The sequence below is a fragment of the Hordeum vulgare genome, chromosome 3H, assembly GCF_904849725.1.
Source record: "Hordeum vulgare subsp. vulgare chromosome 3H, MorexV3_pseudomolecules_assembly, whole genome shotgun sequence".
In the NCBI taxonomy this organism is placed as follows: domain Eukaryota; kingdom Viridiplantae; phylum Streptophyta; class Magnoliopsida; order Poales; family Poaceae; genus Hordeum; species Hordeum vulgare.
This window is the reverse complement of record NC_058520.1, coordinates 257,063,208-257,084,930: the sequence shown is the minus strand read 5'-3', so window position 1 is coordinate 257,084,930 and position 21,723 is coordinate 257,063,208. Positions and strand designations below refer to the sequence as shown.

General features: G+C 48.8%; 2 protein-coding genes and 1 long non-coding RNA gene across 6 annotated transcripts in view; 2 read left to right on the top strand and 1 right to left on the bottom strand.

Annotated features, from left to right (window-relative positions):
• The window catches only part of LOC123443632 (light-mediated development protein DET1), a 45,258-nt gene extending 24,382 nt beyond the window's left edge, over positions 1-20,876 (bottom strand). Inside the window, exons 1-9 of one of the 4 annotated variants that reach the window (XM_045120109.1) lie at positions 20,699-20,876; positions 13,299-13,723; positions 12,947-13,175; positions 12,374-12,469; positions 5,422-5,490; positions 4,988-5,044; positions 4,819-4,899; positions 4,573-4,737; positions 3,545-3,643 (exon numbers count right to left, since the gene is read on the bottom strand). In XM_045120109.1, the coding sequence (XP_044976044.1) occupies positions 3,545-3,643; positions 4,573-4,737; positions 4,819-4,899; positions 4,988-5,044; positions 5,422-5,490; positions 12,374-12,469; positions 12,947-13,175; positions 13,299-13,723; positions 20,699-20,779 (1,302 nt within the window). In that variant the 5' untranslated portion in view covers positions 20,780-20,876. The remainder of the gene's footprint in view (positions 1-3,544; positions 3,644-4,572; positions 4,738-4,818; positions 4,900-4,987; positions 5,045-5,421; positions 5,491-12,373; positions 12,470-12,946; positions 13,176-13,298; positions 13,724-20,698) is intronic. The other 3 variants (XM_045120110.1, XM_045120107.1, XM_045120108.1) reach the window with 3 other exon arrangements.
• Positions 1,530-3,181, top strand: LOC123443635. Its single transcript, XM_045120112.1, has one exon. It carries the CDS (start codon positions 2,510-2,512, stop codon positions 2,930-2,932), a length of 423 nt encoding a protein of 140 aa, XP_044976047.1. The 5' UTR covers positions 1,530-2,509; the 3' UTR covers positions 2,933-3,181.
• LOC123443636 lies at positions 4,956-5,456 on the top strand. Its single transcript, XR_006630752.1, has 2 exons — positions 4,956-5,040; positions 5,418-5,456. It is a non-coding gene; the product is annotated as an uncharacterized LOC123443636 (long non-coding RNA).
• Positions 20,877-21,723: the final 847 nt, after the last annotated feature.

Here is a 21,723-nt window from a genome sequence, read left to right as displayed (position 1 = left end):
CAACAGGTACAGATAGCCCCGAGACAGGTGATCCCGACGGCACGCAGCTGGCGTGGCAGTACGACGAGGAGAACGACCGCCTGTACGTGAACTATCCAGAAGACTGAGGCGTGGTCGTGATCGTGGGCAAGCATGCAGGGTAGCATAGCCATTTCTCATGTTTTATAGTCCGTAGCGGAACTACCTTGTTTGAATGCGTGATGTAACTCTGATATTATTTATGAGATGGCAGTGGAATCCCTAATTGTCATTCTATTATTATGTATGTGCTATGTTACCGTGCTTGCGAAACGCTTAGATGCGCTTCTTTCCTCTTTGGGGCCTCGTTCCCCTAAACCGGAAAGTACCGCATCTTAGTCGTTACAACTACCCTCCTCCCATGGAGAGGCCTTCATGTGATAAGACCACATAGTGGATGCCAAGGCCCCTTACGAGGGAAAATCCCTAGTGGATTCAAGACCCCATCTCCCCATGGGATTTGGGATGAACTCTACCATGTATCTTACTTTCCCTTTGTTGTTCATGTACCTTTGTGGATCTTGTGTGTGGTGAGTCTAGTGGATGTGTGATTGGACTTGTTCTTGAGTGTTTCCTCTTGTGATTTCTCCTCGTTCTTCCCCATGTTCTTCGTGGAACCTCCCTCCAATTCATGAAAGATTGACACCCACGGGTTTGCTCCGTATCACTTACGGACCTACCCACGGGTTTGCCCCGTATCACTTACGGACCTACCCAGGCCTTCTGGGAAGTAGAAGGGGTTAAACTTACAACCTCAACCAAACCTCATGCAGGGACTAAGCTTGCATTCTAGCAACAGTACTTAGCACCCGCTAGTCTCTCCTTAGCTGGAATCAACAAAAGAAGTATTGCAGCCTGCTGACCCACCTCCGTGATCTGAATCGCCTGCCATTGCTTTTCTCTCCTTAGCTGGAATCAACAAAAAAAGTATTGCAGCCTGCTGACCCACCTCCCTGATCTGAATCGCCTGCCACTGCTTTTCTCTCCTTAGCTGGAATCAACAAAAGAAGTATTGCAGCCTGCTGACCCACCTCCCTGATCTGAATCGCCTGCCACTGCTTTTCTCTCCTTAGCTGGAATCAACAAAAGAAGTATTGCAACCTGATGACCAACCTCCCTGATCTGAATCGCCTGCCACTGCTTTTCTCAGAGCCAATCTCATCAAAATAAATTGAACTAAAATTTTAATACCGCACAACTCTTTTCCTTCACGCCAACCACACCTATACTCTCTCATTTCTCTTTCTCATATCGCCAGAAACCATCCCTCTCAATGGCAATGTAGCAGCATCTTCAGTCTCCCAACTAATATGCAAAATCATCACCAAGTTACCAACACGCAAGCAGCCAATCATCTCCCAGCTGACAAGACCTCTGACTATCAGTGGAATGCATACTATATTTGCACTAATAATGTCATAACAAGTGGATACATGAGAAAAAAACATAGCGGCTCCATTTTTAAGTATAATCAATATGTGGAAGTCAGATGTTAATACTAAGAACTGGGTTAAACCCCCCCCCCCCCAATCCACTCCCCTCCACGTTCCTCTCTCCCTACCGCCGCCGGGCAAAGCCTAGGTGGATCCGGCAGCGGTGGGACCTTGCTCCCTGGCGGCTTCCTGTCAGGACCAGAGTGCAGACAGCTACGTTCAATTACAGAGTTCAGTTAAGCAACGGTTGAGATTACTCCTCGCGTACCGCTTCGTCGTAGCCGTTAGATAGTTACTGTATTAATTCCGTTGCCGGTTACTGTAGTTTCTCTTGTCGGTAAAATCCTCTCGCTTATAAAAGCTGCCGGGCTGTGGCTGAGCTGTATGGAATCTTCTTGCAACCTTGCCATCGAGCAAAGCATATACTTTAGCTAATATACCTCAGATCTGAGATGAACTTTCCCCAAATCCTACATACACGCCCCTTATAGATCGACCGGGTCCTGACACTTCCCCCCTCGAGCATGGGGACTCAACAAGGCTGACGAAGCTGAGCTTCTCCGAGCCTAGGGTTTCCTGACAGTGACCCTAGATCAAGAGGGCCAAGCCTCTGGACCTGGTGCGGTGAGCAAGCGAGCGGCGCAGCGCGGCCTTGTGGGGGCGTGGCTGCGGCTACTTGGCTATGCCCCCGGCGGATCCTGGCGGCAGAGGGTGCGAGCCGGCGCAGCCATGCCATGGTCGGCGGTGGCCCCTGTGTCGGCACCACTAGCCCTGCTCGACGCATTCCCCAGCGGTGGCTGACCTGGTTTGGCAGCCATCTGGCTGGTGTTGCTTTGCACTGGTCGGTGCTTCCCTGCTTCGACGATGATAATATGTGGTTTCCCTCTCGGTGCTGGTGGTCCTCTACAGCGATCTGCTTCCCCGTCTCCTATCTGCCCCTGCTTCGGCAGTCTTGGGGGTCTGTGGTAATGGGGCAGGGCAAAATTCCTGCGCAGCAACGGGCCGGCACTGACATTGACGACACCTGAGGGCGCCGTTACCTCCATGGAGGCGCTGTCATGACCCTGACTGGACCCTCTCCTCAAGCACCGGGGAAAACCCTTGGTCCAGTTCGCTGGACAAGGAAGCAGCAGCGTCTCAACGTCGTTCCCTTCTTGAAAGGGCTGCTTGGGTTGTGCTTGGAGTCCCCGATGTGGCAGCTGGAGATGGTGGCCTCCCCGGTCTTTCCAGCGAGGCTTGCTCGTAATCGTTATTGTGATGTGGGCTGCAGCATAGGGCGCGGCGTCTGGGGGGCAATGTACCCCGGCATCGGTGTGTCCAAGACGATGGCTTCACTAGTTCCGGCCGGGTCCTGCCATTCACCTGCCAACTCTCCTAGGCACATGGGTGGAAGGTACGTTGGCCCGCCAACCCTGGAGATGTGGTCTTCTTTGGAGGCGCCTGGCAACAGTAGTGACAAGGCCTTGAGGCTCCGAGTCTAGCTGCCTCGCCGTTCATGGTTGGAGGCTGGACAATATGAGACGTTTTGTTGTTGCGGTCTGTAGTTGGTGACACCTCCTCACCTGCTCATTTGGTGATGACGGCGGTGTGTGTGTGTGTGCGTGTGTCCCTCCTGCAGGGAGGTTGTACCTGTACCTTTATTCTCTTCTTGTTCAAATCTTCTCGAAAAATATATGTTAACACTAACATTTTAAGCAGAAAAACATTTTATAAGATGCTGCTTTGTAGTACTATTTTGTTCAATAACTCTGCACATATGATCTCTGTTTTGTTGTTATTTATTCAAAGAGGATAGAAGCTACACACATTACATGTCATAAACAGCAGGGTATACGATGTCCTGCTCAGCGTTCTGAGGAATCATTGGTTCAATGACAAACTTAAAGTAAGCCCAACGCAACAATATCAAATGTAGACATTCCAGTTAATAATGTATTAACGTGTGCTTCATGTTCAATTTTCTACCGAGACAATATTGATTGCTTGACAAAAGCAAAGTGGTTGGTGACTCGAGTGAAAGCACATGAAAACTTGCAAGATATTATAGTATGACACTCTGTATAACATATATTCAAACAAGCTTTAGAACAAACCTTCTCATCATAACGAAAAATCGACAGGTCAAAGTATGGTGAAGGACTTTGTGATTGGCAAGTGTAAGGCAATGACGCCATCATCTTTTTCACAAACTGCTAAACAGAAAACAAGTAGCAAACTAGCAATCATCAAAAGGTTAATCATTACATCCTCTAGTAAAAGAGGTAAATTCTTCACAAATCAGATGCCTTAGCGTACACAAATGAGAAATATTACCTCCGTCCCAAATTATTTGTGTTAGATACATCCGTATCTAGAAAAATCTAAGACAACTAATTCGGGACGGAGGGAGTATGTAGTAATTATAGTTATCAAGAAATAAGCCATCAGCAACAAGTGGCCGTTTCACACATCTAGTTTTTTCATCTGAAAGGTATGGGTTTCTAACATTTTCACAAGCATACCACCTCATCTGGAACTGCATGTAAGTTGGTATATATATATAACTGAAAAGGCGTGACAACCACCAGAAAATAAGCTTAAAGCTAAAAATAAGTTTGCTTTTTCTTAGTTGATTCACTGAAACCTGAAACAAATTGGACTTCTAGTACTACTAGAACTGACGCGTGCTCAGGGAAGCTAACCTGCAAGGATACAGCTCAATTTCTAGCCCTACATTATTTGGAATTCTCTACATTATATCCAAGAAAATCTATTTTTATCATGCAAATAATTCTGGACATACATATCCAAGAAAACTGCTTTTTATATTGCATGGTACTATGTATGTTATATCCAAGAAAACCTCTTCTTTTTTTGAGCTGTCACCACATATATTGTGAACTCGTTGTATTCCTCAGAAAACCTCTTTATTGACGGAATTGTGCATGCTATTACTAGAATTCGTCGAAACATTTCAGTACAGTCGACAATCAGAGCATCATCCTTGGAAATAAGGAGACCATTAGCACCGCAACATGCACAAGTCCTCGCATCTTGTCGATGCATTTAAATGGAACAGATCAATGGAATGGTTTACAAAAAATGCATCATATGTTCATACGACTTGCGTTATCAACATTACCTGTGATGAGCTGCTTGCTTTATTTTTAATGGTGCGGAGTTGATCAAGAGCATGAACACTATTGGAATGTGATGAGATAAATTTCTCATGCAAAGAATTTTGAGGATTTGCATGGAAATGATCATAATAATGTTCAAACAATGAATATAGCTCCTCCGAAGAATTCTGCTGACAAATTATGTATTATGTTCAAACACAAGGGAAAATATGTCAAATAACTTGAACATCTCTGATGACCATAGATACCTGATAGAGTGAGACAATCTCTGTCGTCTCCATGTTGTACACAGCAAAGAATGCTAGGTTTTGATCAGTGCTACGAGTAACCTAAAGAAATATATTAGAGCGTCTGCAATTAGATGGTGACAAGATGCGAATAAAATACTGGTAAGATGTCAGGAGAAAATAGATTTACCCCTCCATCGACACTACCAAACTTGATAAATAGGTGATGGCGATCCAAAAACTGTACCTGTTCCACTATCATGTTATAAACACCTCTTGCAAAAATTCTTTAGCAGAAAACAATGTGTTCAGTGAACAACATAGTCCCTGTAAATACTTAGGTTACTGATAGCTAGCTAAAATAAACAACGAAAACTGTAAGTGAAGAATTTAAAACTTTAATCTAACAGAAAAAATGAAGGGATGGCAGTAGAAGAAAGAAAAATCACATAGAAGACTGCAGAGAAGGCATAAGACTTACAAAGTAAACCAGCAAAACCAGGAACAAAAAGGAGATAGAACCTAGGCTAGCCAATACTTAAGAATAACCAGAAGATATAAGAAAGAAAGAACCATGGCAAAAGAAAAACAGAGCAAGCTAGTCTTGAAAGTATATATAGGTACCTTCCATATGATAAGATCCACATAGTCTTGAAAGTGAAAATAAAATTTCTTCTTCAGATGCTGGACCCTCTGCAAATAAAAAATACTTTTTCAAACAAGTAGAGATAAAACATATTTCCTTCACAACAAAGACCATACGACCAACAAAGAAGGGGGCATAAGCAATGTTTTTCAAACAGTAAAGCGAAGCGAGGCGCTAGGGGGGCGCCTCACTGCTTAAGCGCTAAAGCATAAAACGAGGCGATGCTTTAGACAGACTCTGAACTTGATGGGCAGTAGAATAGAGTACCATTTAGTGAGACATATATACCTTGATTCTAATCCACCAATGAGCACATATGCATTGTAGCCATTATTCTAATCCATCCACTATGTAGTAAGCAACTAGCCAACTACTAAAAGAGAGGCAGAAACAACACCCAACAGCAGAGGAGTTGTGCATAGCATAACACATAACAGAGCAGGAAAGGCATGACAAGCCTGTGCAGATCTGAGCATGGAAGAAAGAGCAAAGAGAGTGGAACGGGGAGAAGAGAAGGCAGGAGCTATACATTGTGGTTGCCTAAGAGGAAGGGGGGAGGAGCTATGGCCGGAGAGGAGGAAGCTGCTGCCAGAGGAGAGAGCTGAAATCCTGGCGATTTGGATGCTCTGGTTTTGGTTCTCTCTCTTGCTTTCCCATCCTGTAACTGTTTCACATATGAGCCCATTTTTCCCGCCCAGCCCTTCCTTCCCGCCGAAAATCACTGTTCCCCTGCCTGGCATGTCTAAGTGGGCGACGTAGACACATGTCTAAAGCGAGTTGTACGCTTTGAGCCTGGAGGGCGCTCTGACGCTTAAGCGTCGCTTTAAAACTTGGGGCATAAGCAATTAAGCATAAGTTTGTTTCAACAATTCAAAAGATGCAAGATTCACTGTACACAATAATGACAGGGAGTGTGAATATTTCAGCAGTGAATCCTATATCCTATATACCTAAGAGAGTCATCCCCACCAACTTATTTATCTCAACATACAAGCATGACACATCATCAGACAATCATGGATGGGATAAGGTCCACCTCAACATGCAACCATCCATGGGAAAAGACCCACCACCATCCTATTATGGATGTGAACATATTTTTCATTCTTTTATTCTATTTATATTCAATAAATATATTATAATGTACTCCCTCAGTTCCGTAACATTTGTCGCTGGGAGTTTTCAGTACAAAATTCGTCACGCACAATATCTTTTCTAGTTTCCTAAACTACCCTCCCACCTCTCTTGCTCATCCACTCTCTCGCTCACTCACCCACTCTCTGCTCCGCTCATCCGAATCCCTAGCTCGTCGCCGTCTCTCCCTCGCATGCCTCTCCCTCGTCCGTGTCGCCAGCGCCTCTCCCTCTCACGTCGCCGCCGCCTCTCCGTTGGCCCCGTTGTTGTCGCCCCTTGCAAGACCTCAATTTTACTCTCCGGCAGGTGGATCCGAAGGGTGGCGGCTCGATCTGCAACGCCAGTAGCTGCGATACGCCGCTCTCCCCCTGCTCGATCCGCCCCGTCTCCTTTTCTTCTTCCTTTCTTTCCTTCCCTCATGTGGTTTCCTCTTCCCTGATGTGCCGCGGCGACGTGACACGGCCTCACAGGCACGGCCAAGGCGACGACAGCTCCCTGACGTGCAGCTGTTGCTCCCCGATGCTGCCGCCCTCCGCAAGGAGCGACGACAGCTCGAAGCTCTGCAGCACGGCGTGTGCCGTGGGGGCACCGCCCGTCCATGTCCCCACCGCTGCCGCCGGCCAGCCACACAACGTCGCTCTCGTCCAGCTCGGAGCATGCGTCGTCGTGGCCCACCTTCGGCTGCTTCAGCAGGCCAAGAAACCGTAACGCCCCCCAAGCCCGGCGACCTCGGCATCACCATCGACCGTCTCAGCAAGCGCTACCTCGCCCGGCTCCCGCATAGTTGGTGGTAAGCCCCTCCTTTGCTCTCTTGGTCTGCTTGCTTGCTTGTGAGCCCCTCCTCTAAATTTGGTTGGTTGGTTGCTTTCTTTCTTGGGTAGCTGGAACGTAGGGTCTCTGACAGGTAAGCTTCAGGAGGTAGTTGATACAGCGGTGAGGAGAGGCGTTGATATCCTTTGCGTCCAAGAGACCAAATGGAGGGGACAGAAGGCGAAGGAGGTGGAGGGTACCGACTTCAAGCTATGGTACACGGGGACGGTTGCAAACAGAAATGGAGTAGGCATCTTGATCAACAAGAGCCTCAAGTATGGAGTGGTAGACGTCAAGAGACATGGGGACCGGATTATCCTGGTCAAGCTGGTAGTTGGGGACTTAGTTCTCAATGTTATCAGTGCATATGCCCCGCAAGTAGACCACAATGAAAACACCAAAAGGGAGTTCTGGGAAGGCCTGGAGGACATGGTTAGGAATGTACCGATTGGCGAGGGGCTCTTCATAGGAGGAGACCTCAATGGCCACGTGGGCACATCTAACACGAGTTTTGAAGGGGTGCATGGGGGATTTGGTTATGGCATCAGGAATCAAGAAGGAGAAGACGTCTTAAGCTTTGCACTAGCCTACAACATGATCATAGCTAACACCCTCTTTAAGAAGAGAGAATCACATCTGGTGACTTACAGTAGTGGGCAACACTCTAGCCAGATTGATTTCATCCTCTCGAGAAGAGAAGAGGCATGCATACCTAGACTGTAAGGTGATACCTGGAGAGTGTTGTCCCTCAGCATAAGCTTGTGGTTGCTGACTTCCGCTTTCGGATTCGTGTCTAGCGAGACAAGCGTGCCAAAGTCGCTAGAACGAAGTGGTGGAAGCTCAAGGGGGGTAGCTCAGGCGTTCAAGGAGAGGGTCATTAAGGAGGGCCCTTGGGAGAAAGGAGGTGATGCAGACAACATGTGGATGAAGATGGCGACTTGCATTCATAAGGTGGCCTCAGAGGAGTTTGGAGTGTCCAAGGGAAGTAGAAGAGAAGCTAAAGATACCTGGTGGTGGAACGATGATGTCCAGAAGACAATTAAGGAGAAGAAAGATTGTTTGAGACGACTATATCTGGGTAGGAGTGTAGACAACATAGAGAAGTACAAGATGGCAAAGAAGGCCGTAAAGCGAGCTGTGAGTGAAGCAAGGGGTCGGGCGTATGAGGACCTCTACCAACGGTTGGACACGAAGGAAGGCGAAAGGGACATCTATAAGATGGCCAAGATCCAAGAGAGGAAGACGAGAGATGTTGACCAAATCAAGTGCATCAAGGACGGAGCAGAGCAGCAACTCCTGGTGAAGAACGAGGAGATTAAGCATAGATGGCAGGAGTACTTTGACAAGTTGTTCAATGGGGAGAGTGAGAGCTCTACCATTGATCTGGACGACTCCTTCGATGATACTAGCAGGCGTTTCTAGCGGCGAATCCAGGAGCCCGAAGTCAAGGAGGCTTTAAAGAGGATGAAAGGAGGTAAGGCGATGGGCCCTGATTGTATCCCCATTGAGGTGTGGAGAGGCCTCGCGGACATAGCAATAGTATGGCTAACCAAACTTTTCAACCTCATTTTTTGGGCAAACAAGATGCCAGAAGAATGGAGATGGAGTACATTAGTACCAATCTTCAAGAACAAGGGGGATGTTCAGAGTTGTACTAATTACCGTGGAATTAAATTGATGAGCCATACAATGAAGCTATGGGAGAGAGTCATTGAGCACCGCTTAAGAAGAATGACAAGCGTGACCAAAAATCAGTTTGGTTTCATGCCTGGGAGGTCGACCATGAAAGCCATTTTCTTGGTACGACAATTTATGGAGAGATATAAGGAGCAAAAGGACTTGCATATGGCGTTCATTGACTTGGAGAAGGTCTATGATAAGATACCGTGGAATGTTATGTGGTGGGCCTTGGAGAAACACAAAGTCCCAGCAAAGTACATTACCCTCATCAAGGACATGTACGATAATGTTGTGATAAGTGTTCGAACAAGTGAAGGCGACACTGATGACTTCCCGATTAAGATAGGACAGCATCAGGGGTCAGCTTTGAGCCCCTATCTTTTTGCCTTGATGATGGATGAGGTCACAAGGGATATACAAGGAGATACCCATGGTGTATGCTCTTTGCGGACGATGTGGTGCTAGTCGATGATAGTCGGACGGGGGTCAATAGGAAGTTGGAGTTATGGGGGCAAACCTTGGAATCGAAAGGTTTTAGACTTAGTAGGACTAAGACCGAGTACATAAGGTGCGCTTTCAGTACTACTAAGCACGAGGAGGAGGATGTTAGCCTTGATGGGCAGGTGGTACCTCAGAAGGACACCTTCGTTATTTGGGGTCAAATGTTGCAGAAGGATGGGGATATCGATGAAGATGTGAACCATCGAACTAAAGTCGGATGGATGAAGTGGCGCCAAGCTTCAGCCATTCTCTGTGACAAGAAGGTCCACAAAAGCTAAAAGGCAAGTTCTATAGGACGGCGGTTCGACCCGCAATGTTGTATAGCGCTGAGTGTTGGCCGACTAAAAGGTGACATGTGCAACAGCTAGGTGTGGCGGAGATGCGCATGTTGAGATGGATGGGTGGCCACACAAGGAAGGACCGAATCTGGAATGATGATACACGAGATAGAGTTGGGGTAGCGCCAATTGAAGATAAGCTTGTCCAACATCATCTGAGATGGTTTGGGCATATTCAGCGCAGGCCTCCAGAAGCCCCAGTGCATAGCGGGTGGCTAAAGCATGCTGATAATGTCAAGAGAGGTCGGGCTAGACCGAACTTGACATGGGAAGGGTCCGTCAAGAGAGATCTAAAGGATTAAAGCATCACCAAAGAACTAGCCATGGACAGGGGTGCGTGGAAGCTTGCTATCCATGTGCCAGAACCATGAGTTGGTCGCGAGATCTTATGGGTTTCACCTCTAGCCTACCCCAACTTGTTTGGGACTAAAGGCTTTGTTGTTGTTGTTGTTGCTCTTGTTGGTTGCTTTCTTTCTTCAGCAAGCCAAGAAACAAGGCATGCCAGTAGTAGTAGTACACTGAATCCATCAATGCAACTAAATCCATCAATGTGAATCAAGTTGTGACAGGTATCTCTACATGCTTAATTCACTCAACTTTTTTTTGCAGTAGGAGTAGTTGCTGGAAATTTACTGAACTTTGTTTCCAGTAGATGCACTGAATTTCACAGAAAATAGTACTCGAGGAGTACATGGAGTTGATACTCTGAATTTTGTTTGCAGTAGATGCACTGTGATGATCTCTGCATCACCACAAAAGAGCAGATACAAAGCCAGATGATTTGCTTATTGTACTGAACTTTTCCTGAGTAAGTCATATGATTCACAGAAAAGAGTACTCGAGGAGTACATGGAGTTGATACACTGAATTTTGTTTGCAGTGCACTGTGATGATCTCTGCATCACCACAAAAGTGCAGATACAAAACCAGATGATTTGCTTATTATACTGAACTTTTCCTGAGTAAGTCATATGATTTGCTTTTGCTATCTTGTTAGGTGAGTAAACACTAAACCAGTGTTCAGTAAATGGCTGCTCCAAATGTTCAGTAAATGGTTCTCAAAATGTTCAGTAAATGGCTACTCCAAATGTCCAGTATTTGTGTTAACACTAAATCAGTGTAAACTGAATTACTGTCAAAGAAATTACTGAACATTTGTTAAACCTTTTTACTCCAGTACAACTAAATGAATTTTTTCAGTGCTGTGTATTTAAATGAATCTTTTGCTGTTACTTTTTGGAGTATTTAAATGAAAGGGGAGTATAAATACTGTTTAGTTAAAACTAAAACAAATCTTTTGCATTAATTAAATCTGAATGAGACCTTTTCAGTTCATTTTAAGAGAAATATTGCAGTAGCTTAAAATGGAACTTTGCTGTTTTGGATTTTCCAGTAGCTTAAAATTCTTGTTATGTGCTTTGCTGAATTTAAATGGAGTAAATCAGTGTAAACTGAAGATCTTCTTGTTATGTGTTCTGGAATTTTCAGAATTTGAGTACACCAGTGCATATTTACTGGTTAATTAGCCATATTTGGATGCCTGATGGAAAATGTTGGTTGCAGGCTGCACACTGGACCTGTTGCAGCACATACACTTGCCTCCTTTATTTCAGTTAACTCCTGAATTTCAAATTCTAGTGATTCCTCAAATTCTGCTGTACTGTTTAACTGAATCAATCTTGTGTTGTTAATTCCTGTAATTTGAGGCGAGGAGTACCTGCCTGGATTGCTATGATTTGCGATGACCAGACGGGGGCGCAACGACAATCAGGCTGGGCAGCGGGGTAAGGACCAAGCTAGGACGGCGGCGACCAGACTGGGGCAGAGGAGGAGGAGGAGATTGGGCCTGCTGCTGGCGACGGGGTGAGCAACTGGACAACAGGGAGGAGCCTGGTGGAGGGTCCTGCTGGTGAAGGCGGCGGAGTAGGAGGGGCCTGCTGCTGGTGACGGGACGAGCAGCTGGACAACATGGAGGATCCTGCTGGTGGAGGGCGGAGGAGGAGGAGGGGCCTGCTGCTGGCCTGGACGAGCAGCTGGAGGAGGAGGGCCTGCTGATGGCCTGGACGAGCAGCTGGAGGAGGCGAGCGCTGGCCTGCAGGAAGACGACGATCTGATTTCTAATTAGGGGTAGTTCTGTACTTTTGTTCGTTTTCACCTGGTCGGATTTCTCCGAGCGACAAATATTACGGAACAGAGGGAGTACATAATAAAATACGAGAAATTGTAAGTATTTTTTATTTTGTTTCACGTGTTTTTTATCAAAATATATTGCAACTGATTCCCGTAGCAATGTGTGGGGTATCATCTAGTGCAATAAAATAGAGATGATTTTAAGCAACATAATTGACTTGAGGATTCAAAATATTGAGATCAACCTGGGAATAACCAAGCGAATAAGAATGCAAAGCACAGATCAAGATCACATAGCAAATGAATGAATGGCATGTAAGATAGCTAAGTAGCTAACCAAAGCCTGATCAGGTTCCTCATTCCATGTCTTGCGGAAAATAAATGATAGCAACCGTTGCTTGATGCCAGGAAGAAAAGAACTCCCTTGTTCAGCCTGCAGGCATAAACTCCATTATCAGTTTCATAGTTCACAAGTTCAATATCAGACAATTTCCAATTAGTCTTGTTCAAGGATGACAGATTGCAGACATGAAGGTTTGCTACAGCCTCCAAAGGCTATTTGCTGTATAGAAATGATGTGGGTAAAACAAAGACTATTTTCAGACAACAATTAGAGGAGATGAACCAAAGAATATCAAATAAAAATTTGAGAATTCGATAGTAAACCAGAGATTTATAATGATTGCCGGATAAACTAATATTATATGTCTCACTAGACCATGTGGTATGTTGCACACATGTTCCAAAAGTGATCGTATAACTGATAACATGTTAATAAAGAAACGTCAATTCAGGCTAATAGGTGATGCTGCGAACTGGAAGAAACAAATATGACAAAATGAATGCAACCCATGTACAGACTGCAGACTCAACAATCTTGAAAAATACAAAGATTTGCATGTACCAGTACCTGGCCATGTGAATAAAGAAATAGTTCGTCATCTTCCCGGCAAAATGCACCAATTCTCCGTACCTCAACAAGGCTGCCTGAATCTCGAATTTGTAGGACATGTATTGTTTGATATCGAAGAGAGACAATGCAAACCAGATCCTCATACAAGTAAGCACCAATACTATGAGCCAAATTGATAAAATCGTTGCAGAAAGCTTTCTCGTCTAGTATTGCACCATCTTCTAGCCTAATAACACAAATACAGATGTGCTAATCCACCCAAATGTAGGAAAGCGTGGTTACAGAATATATCTTAGTTTTGAGTTAAAAGCTGCATTCTTCCTAAATCAGGTCAAATAGATAGGTGTACCTTACAAGATAGAAAGTTATTTTCTCAATTGATGGTACACCATGAATTGCACCCTCAGTGACACTTGAGTCATTACTTTGTGCAGTTGACGTTGCAAATAAGCCATATTGATGGCACTCCATGTAAAGGAAAAAGTCCTTACAGATGTACTCATTGCTGGATGCAAGTGAGATGGAGTAGAGCTGCTTAAAGAAACTGTCAAATCTCTCTGCATTGGCCGGAAGATCATGAGAATCACATTCTTCATGGCATGAAAACGTTAACCAGATTGGACGGTACACAATCAAATCTTGGTGGTTTCGACTAAAAGCCACAAGATACTTCCCATCATCAGTGAACTTGCGAAACGAATAATCTGGGCAATTTATGTCGTATATAGTGTAACTCGGAACCAAATTCTCATAGAATTGTCTGACAGTATTAACCTGTCAACAATGGAAAGGGGAAGGAGAAGAAAGACCACTTAGATATTCTTAAGTAGCAAAATAAAAAGGTTGCAGAAATTTGCTCCCATCACAAGTTCACAACTAAGACTCAATATATGAAGAGCATGCTAAAACATCAAAGCATGTGAATTCCAATAATTACAGGAAGACAATACACATTGGTCATCAACAAATATACAGCAACAAATGTGAATTATGTCTACCTAATAGAAAGATATGAGCCTACATTCTGGAGCTTTAACTTTTGACAGTTACACTCCCCATCTTGGGTAATGAATATCTTTATCTGAAAGCAAGTTTCATCTATCCTAGATTATGGACACATGCAATAACAAATTCATCAATATTACATGTATTTTTATTTCCAATCTCGCACATTAGGAAACTGTTCACTTATTTGTTCATGCTTGATAGGTGTTCTGCACTACATGATAACTCTACCAAAAAAAAACTCTCAATCCAGAAGTCCAAGGATTTTGTTGCGTTATTCCCCAGTTTCACGCTTGACATCCTACACCATTGTTTTGTTTTCCGAACCATAAACTAGTTAACTAAATTACTTGACATAGATAATTGTCTAAGTCGTAGGGATAAGATAATCTTGCATTGCCCCTGTTGTACAAATTATCCTAAAATTGTTAAGGTGATAGGTGGAAAGTTGTCAGTTCACTTCGAGCATTGCCTACTTCATTTGACCTGTTATTTTTCCACAACATTTCACTGCTTATGAGCTAATAGTTATTCACAAGCTTGACATTGTCGCATTAATATTTTACCATGTACTCCCTCCGTTCCTGAATACAAGTCTTCCTAGAGATTTCACTATAGACTACATAGTGATGTATATGGACATACTTTAGAGTGTAGATTCATTCATTTTGCTTCGTATGTAGTCCCTAGTGAAATCTCTAAAAAGACCTGTATTTAGAAACAGAGGGAGTATGGCTTAATACCGGGAGTGTCATTACCACTAGACTCAAGATATCTCTCGCAAATATCTTAGCCACAGTTCCCATACTACAGCACAGACAGGAGTACTATAGTCAACAGTACAACCCCAAGGCCTCACTGTCAAGGGCCCTGACCACGCGACCCCACCTGGCAGTGGGCGGAAGCAACCGGCGCGCGACTGGGCCGTGCGCGCAAGAGCAACCCTTGCTACACCGGCCCACCAGCGGAGGCTACTTAAGCAGATCGACTCCATCGGCTAGGGTATCCGCGAAAGATCAGGCAACAGACCGGCGGCGGCTAGTGTTCTTCTTCCTCCATTTCCCCATTCGTGTATCAGCTTGTAATCGCCACTGCTACTCGAATTCGTGTATGAGAGTGATAGATCCACCATCCCTACCCTTACATCTGGTATCAGACGCCACCACCACCCACCGCCGCGTGCTCTGGTGCAGTTCATCGAAACGCGCAGTCTCCGTCAAGCTCGGCTGCAACCGGAGCACATGGATCCGGTCATCAAGACCTACCTCGACAAGCTCTCCTCCACAATGGAGGCCAACACCGCGGCCCCGCCAACGGCCACCGTCCGCCTCGACGATCTGGCAACTTGGCGGCCCGATCTCGAGCAGCGCGTCACCGATCTGGGCGATGCGGTCGCTGCGCTCCAGCAAGCGCAGCTCGTCCCCGATGAGTCTCAAGGCGAAGATCCTTCGACGCCTAACCCTACGGTGCCGCCACCAGCAACTCATAGCACGACACCTCGTGCTGCCGACGGCGCGGCGAAGGCATCTCGCGAGTCAAGTGACCACGGCGTCTTCACGATCTAACGGGGGATGTCGACAGTGTCATTCCAGACACCGCTGCCGCTCCCGGCCAACGGTCTGATCGAACTCCGGTCTCCCACTGTTTTACCCTCCCCATTCGCGCATGCTAGCCAAATGCTTGCGGGCCTTGGCCAAGCACACCCTTCGATTTCCTTTCCACAGATCTCCGGGGAGAACCCCAATCTGTGGAAGACCATGTGCGAGCAGTACTTTTACATGTTTGGCATCCACAATACATTCTGGGTGCCCATGGGTGCCCTGAATTTTTTGGGCCCGGCAACTATCTGGCTGCAATCTGTCCAGAAGAAGTTAGGGGAATTCACTTGGGAGTCCTTTTAAGCGATGTTGTGCACTCCTTGAGGCGCGATCAGCACCAGATGTTGATCCGCCTAAATTTAATTCTCTGTGACAAACGACCACACTAGCTGCTTTCATAGAGAAATTTGAACTTATTACCAATCATTTGAGCTCATATTCAGATACAATTCATCCCTTCTACTTTCTTACTCGTTTTGTGGAAGGGCTGCGACCGGACATCCGCGTGGTGGTCATGGTGCAACGACCACCGGATCTCGACACGGCGTGGGCACTGGCCTGCTCCAGGAAGAAGTCGCTGATGGTGCTTGCATGGATGGACCACGCCAACCAGCGTCGCGCCCTCCTGACACCGCGACTCGTGCACCCAACGCGCTACCGCTACCACCGCCACCCCCGCGAGCGACACCACTCATCGGGGCGACCGACCGACACGATACGGATGCGGCAACAGCGGAAGCCTCCAAGGTCAAAACTCTTCGGGACTACAGAAGAGCGAGAGGCCTCTGCTTCAAGTGCGGAGAACGATGCGAGCACGACCACACCTACCCCACATTTGTTCAACTCCACGTCATCGAAGAATTGTTGGAGCTGTTCGGCATCAACACCCCGGAGGACCAAGGCGCCAGTCTGGAGGAGGAGCCACCCCAGGGCGTCGTGATGACGATCTCTCTATCGACCCTGACCGGCAGCGTGTCGCCACTCGCGCTCCAAGTGCGCTCTTGGATTCAAGGGTGCGAGGTGTTGATGTTGGTCGACTCCGGCAACACCACATCGTTCATCAACGAACGATTCGCCACCAACACCACCGGCGTCCGACCTCTACCGCGGGAGTAAACATGGGTATATGTCGGGCCGGGCTTTACAAAGCCCGGACTGGAAATCTCAAGCCCGAGCCCGGCCGGCCCGGCCAAAAAAACGTAAAATCAGGCCCGAGCCCGGCCCGAATGGGCATAAAAGGTGAATTCCGGGCCGGGCCCCTGTGTAGATCGCCTTTTTTGCAAGCCCGAGCCCGGCCCGAATGGGCATGAAAGGTGAATTCCGGGCCGGGCCCCCGTGTAGATCGCCTTTTTTGCAAGCCCGAGCCCGGCCCGAACTACTTTTCGTGCCCGATTTCAAGCCCGAGCCTGGCCCAAACATAAAGCCCGACCCGGCCCGGACCGGGTTTTTCGGGCCGGGCTCGGGCCGGGCTGCCCATGCCCAGATGTACGCGGGAGTACAAAGTACGTGTAGCGGACGGCAGGGAACTCATCTGCAACACCAGCGTCCCAAACTGCACCTAGTGTTCGCACGAACACCAATTCACCGACATGAAGGTGCTTCCCCTCGGCGCCTACGACGCCATTCTGGGCATGGACTGGCTCGAGGAGCACAGCCCGATGACGGTGGACTGGCGCACCAAGCTCATCGAGATCCCCACAATCGATGGTGTGATCTCGCTTCACGGGCATGATGATTCTTCCTCGACTTGCATCGTCATCAACGCCCTGCAACTCCAAGGTCTCTGCGCCAAGGGCGCGGTCACACACATCGTGCATGTGTGCGCAGTCATGCCGGAGGACGACATCACCACCCCACCTCTAGTCTGCATCCAGCATGTCCTCGATGAGTTCGACGACGTCTTCCGCGAGCCCGTCGGCCTACCTCCACAGCGTGCGTGCGACCACCGCATCCCTCTCATCCCTGGCGCACAGTCGGTCAACATACGACCATACCGACACAAGCCGGACCTGAAGGACGAAATCGACGCCCAAGTCATCGAACTGCTCCGCACAGGCATCATCCAGCGAAGGACCGGTCCCTTCGCCTCTCCGGTCATTCTGGTCAAGAAGAAGGACGGGACATGGCGCCTCTACATCGACTACAAGCAGCTCAACGCGCTCACATGCGTCAACAAATACCCCGTACCGGTGATCGAAGAGCTCCTGGACGAGCTGCACGGCGCGGTTTGGTTCTCCAAACTCGATCTCCGCGTCTGTTATCACTAGATCCGCCTTGCTGAGGGAGAGGAGTACAAGACCGTGTTCCAAGCGCATTCAGGACATTTCGAGTTCAGGGTGGTGACGTTCGGCCTCGCCGGAGCACCATCCACATTTCTGGGCGCCATGAACACAACATTCCACCCCCTGCTGCGGGGGTGCGTCTTAGTCTTCTTCGACGACATCTTGGTGTTCAGGAAGACCCTCAAGGACCACGCGCGAGATGCCAGACAAGTGCTGACACTACTTCTCAAAGACCAGTGGCAAGTGAAGCTCTCCAAGTGTGCGTTCGGGCGGCAACGCCTCTCGTACCTGGGCCACGTGATCATCAACCAAGGTGTCGCCACGGAACAAACCAAGATCCGAGCAATAGCACAATGGACAACCCCAACCAATGTCAAGGCAGTATGCAGCTTTATAGGCCTGGCGGGATACTACCGCCGTTTCGTCAAGAACTTTGTCGTCCTGGCTCGTCCACTGTTCAACCTTCTCAAGAAAGGGACACCCTTCATCTGGACCCAGACGACCGAGACGGCGTTCCAGATTCTCAAACAACAACTGATTGAGGCCCCGATGCTGGCATTGCCGGATTTCTCCAAATCGTTCGCCATCGAGACCGACGCCAGCGACAAAGGGATCGGAGCCGTCTTACAGCAAGAAGGGCACCCGATAGCTTACATGAGCAAGGCCCTGAGCCCATGCTACCAGGGCCTCTCTACGTATGAGGAGTACCTGGCGGTGATTGTCGCAGTGGACCAGTGGCGCCCCTACCTTCAGCACGCGGAGTTCATCACCCAAACAGACCAACGTAGTCTCATTCATCTCAACGAACAGCGCCTCACCACAACATGGCAACAGAAGGCGTTAACGAAGCTCCTCGGACTGCAATTCTCCAATTGTTACAAGGAAGGGAGCGACAACACACCAACCGACGCCCGCTCTCGTGCCAACACTTCTGAATTCTTGCACGGCATCAGCTCGTGCCAACCTGTGTGGCTCAAGGACGTGGTCAGCAGTTACAACGGCAACCCGCAGGCACAACGTCTCCTCGAGCAGTTGGCAATCCGTGACGACCCAAAAGGGCGATTCAAGCTGCAACAAGGCCTGATACGTTTCCGCAACAGGATATGGCTCGGAGGATCCACAGCGATGCAGCAGCGCATCATTGCTGCATTCCATGATAGTGCCATGGGAGGTCACTCGGGATTCCCTGTGACATACCGGCGCATTCGTTGGCTTTTCGCCTGGCCAAAGATGAAGGCACACGTCCAACATTATGTATGTTAGCAAGCCAAACCTGATCGTGTCGCATCCCCCGGCCTGTTGATGCCTCTTCCCATCCCGAATGAGTCATGGGATCTCATCACCATGGATTTCGTGGATGGGCTGCCAGTCTGGACAATTTAACTGCCTCCTGGTGGTTGTCGACAAGCGCACACGCTTCGCCCATTTCCTGCCGCTGACACATCCCTACACGGCTGCAAAGGTGGCTTTGCTATACATGCAACAACTGTATAAGCTGCATGGATTCCCAGGAGCTATTGTTTCAGATCGTGACCCACTTTTTACCATCCACTTTTGGCAAGAGTTGTTCAAATATGCAGGTAAAGAGTTGCACATGAGCACAGCACACCATCCAGCCAAACTGAACGCGTCAACCAATGCATCAAGACATACCTGCGATGTTCCGTTCAGGCCTGTCCCAAGCGTTGGAGCTTCTGGGTGCCATTCGCACAGTTCTGGTACAACTCGTCCCACCACTGGCGACCGGGATGACACCTTTCAAGGCCATGTTCGGACACGAGCCAAGACACTGGGGAATCACAGCGACTACCTCCTGTACGGTGTCGGTGCTGCAATCATGGTTGGAGGAACGCGCGACCATGCAAAACGTGATCCAGCAACAACTACATCGCGCAAGGCAACTCATGAAGAACCAAGCGGAGAAGAAGCGTTCATTCCGACAATTCCAAGTGGGCGACCGTGTCTTCCTCAAGCTGCAGCCATACATTCAGACATCCATCGCCCCAAGAGCCAACCACAAGCTTTCTTACAAGTTCTACGGCCCCTTCACCATCATCGCCAAGGTCAACGATGTCGCCTACAAGCTCGAGCTTCCTCCACAAGCGACGGTGCACCCCGTCTTCCACGTCTCTCAACTTCGTCAAGCTCTACTCCCGGCACGCAGATATCCGACACGCTGCCATCATCCAGGGAGGACTTGGCCGTACCAATGGCAGTACTCCAATCAAGATGGCGCCAGAAGAATGGCGCGATGCGGGAACAGGTGCAAATGAAGTGGTCCACTGAAGGTCTCGGCATCACCTCGGCAGACAAAACAGCGCTGCAAGCCAGGTTTCCCAATGCTGGAAGGAGGGGATGTCAAGGGCCCTGACCACGCGACCCCACCTGGCAGTGGGACGGCGGCGCGCAACTGGGCCGCCCGCGCAAGAGCAACCCTCGCTACACCGGCCCGGACTGGGTGCACCAGACCGGCCCACCAGCGGAGGCTACTTAAGGAGGTCAACTCCATCGGCTAGGGCATCCGCGAAGGATCAGGCAACGGACGGGCGGCGGCTAGTGTTCTTCTTCCTCCATTTCCCCGTTCGTGTATCAGCTTGTAATCGCCACTGCTACTCGAATTCGTGTATGGGAGTGATAGATCCACCATCCCTACCCTTACACTCACCCCACCCCAAACCCCCCCAGAGGCCAAAGGCTAATCACGTGTAGCAACGGCAACCACAGCTACACCACCCTCTGCCCGCCCTAACGCAAGGAAAGCAGCCGCTTTCGGCCGCCCTCCGCGTGCCCACAGTCGCAAGAGCACTACCCCTATCACCGATTCTGAGGGTTAGCGGGGCGGGAGGAAGGAGGAAGAAGCGTACGGTTGCGCCGGGGCGCGGAGAGAGGAACTGCCGGTCGAACACCCTCGAGGCAAGGTTGCCGCTGCGGAAGAAGCCCACCATCACTGCACCACCCGTGGCCGACGCCGGCGCGAAAGCATCGCACGCGCACGCGACGCGGGGATTATTACTACTATTTTCCGCTGGTGTGGACGTGAAAGGTTATGAATGGGATTTTTGCTTCTAGGAGGATAAGAGCAAACCTAGCACACCACCGTCCCGGCCCTGCCCGTAAAATAACCGTCAAAATACGGTTCGGAGCAAAAAAACAGCCCGATCACACCCCGCATACCGCCCCGGCCCATAAAACAAATTAGTGGGTGCGGCAAAATCCCGACTCCGCTCGGTAAAACGCGGGTTTTCCCCTCGCAGTTCATCTCGCGCTTTCTCTCACCAACCACCTCTTCTCTCCCCCCTCGCACCGTCGCCGATCGCCGCCCAAGATTTCGACGACAGCAGCCGGCAGGAGCACGCCGGAAGGCCGCCACGCGCACGAGGTCTCACCTCCCTTCCCCTGCGTCGGCGGGCCGCCAGATTTGCAGATCTGCGGCACTTCATCGCGGGCCGCCGGATTTGTCTTTTTCCGGTCGCCGGTTGCTGCCCAAGGCGATGGAGTGGTCGGGGAGCCTCTCCTGTAGCCCATGCAAGGGCACATCGCCTCATGCAGGCACGGGTTCGTCCGCCCGCCGTCGTCGAAGGTTTGCGGGCATGGACTCGTCCGGCCGTCCACCGGGCTCGGCGCTCGCGCAGAGTCTTTGTGGCCTGCCGATGCCGCTCATAGAGTGCGACGACTGCCGGCGCCAAGTGCTGCGGCTCACTTCGGGCACGCCGACGCATCCCGGATGGGTGTTCTACAAATACGAAAACGACGGGGTACATGCACTTGCGGTAGCTCGTTCCATAGCTCATTTCTTTAGTTCAATTGCGGTAGCTCACTTCAAGCTTGCTCATTCTTTTGTGTAGGATGATGAATGCTCATTTTGGTTTTGGGAAGGCGAGTACATTGA

What these genes read in the sequence shown, in the direction of transcription:
- LOC123443635 (XM_045120112.1), top strand. Translation starts at nt 2,510, where the DNA reads ATGACCCTGACTGGACCCTCTCCTCAAGCACCGGGGAAAACCCTTGGT.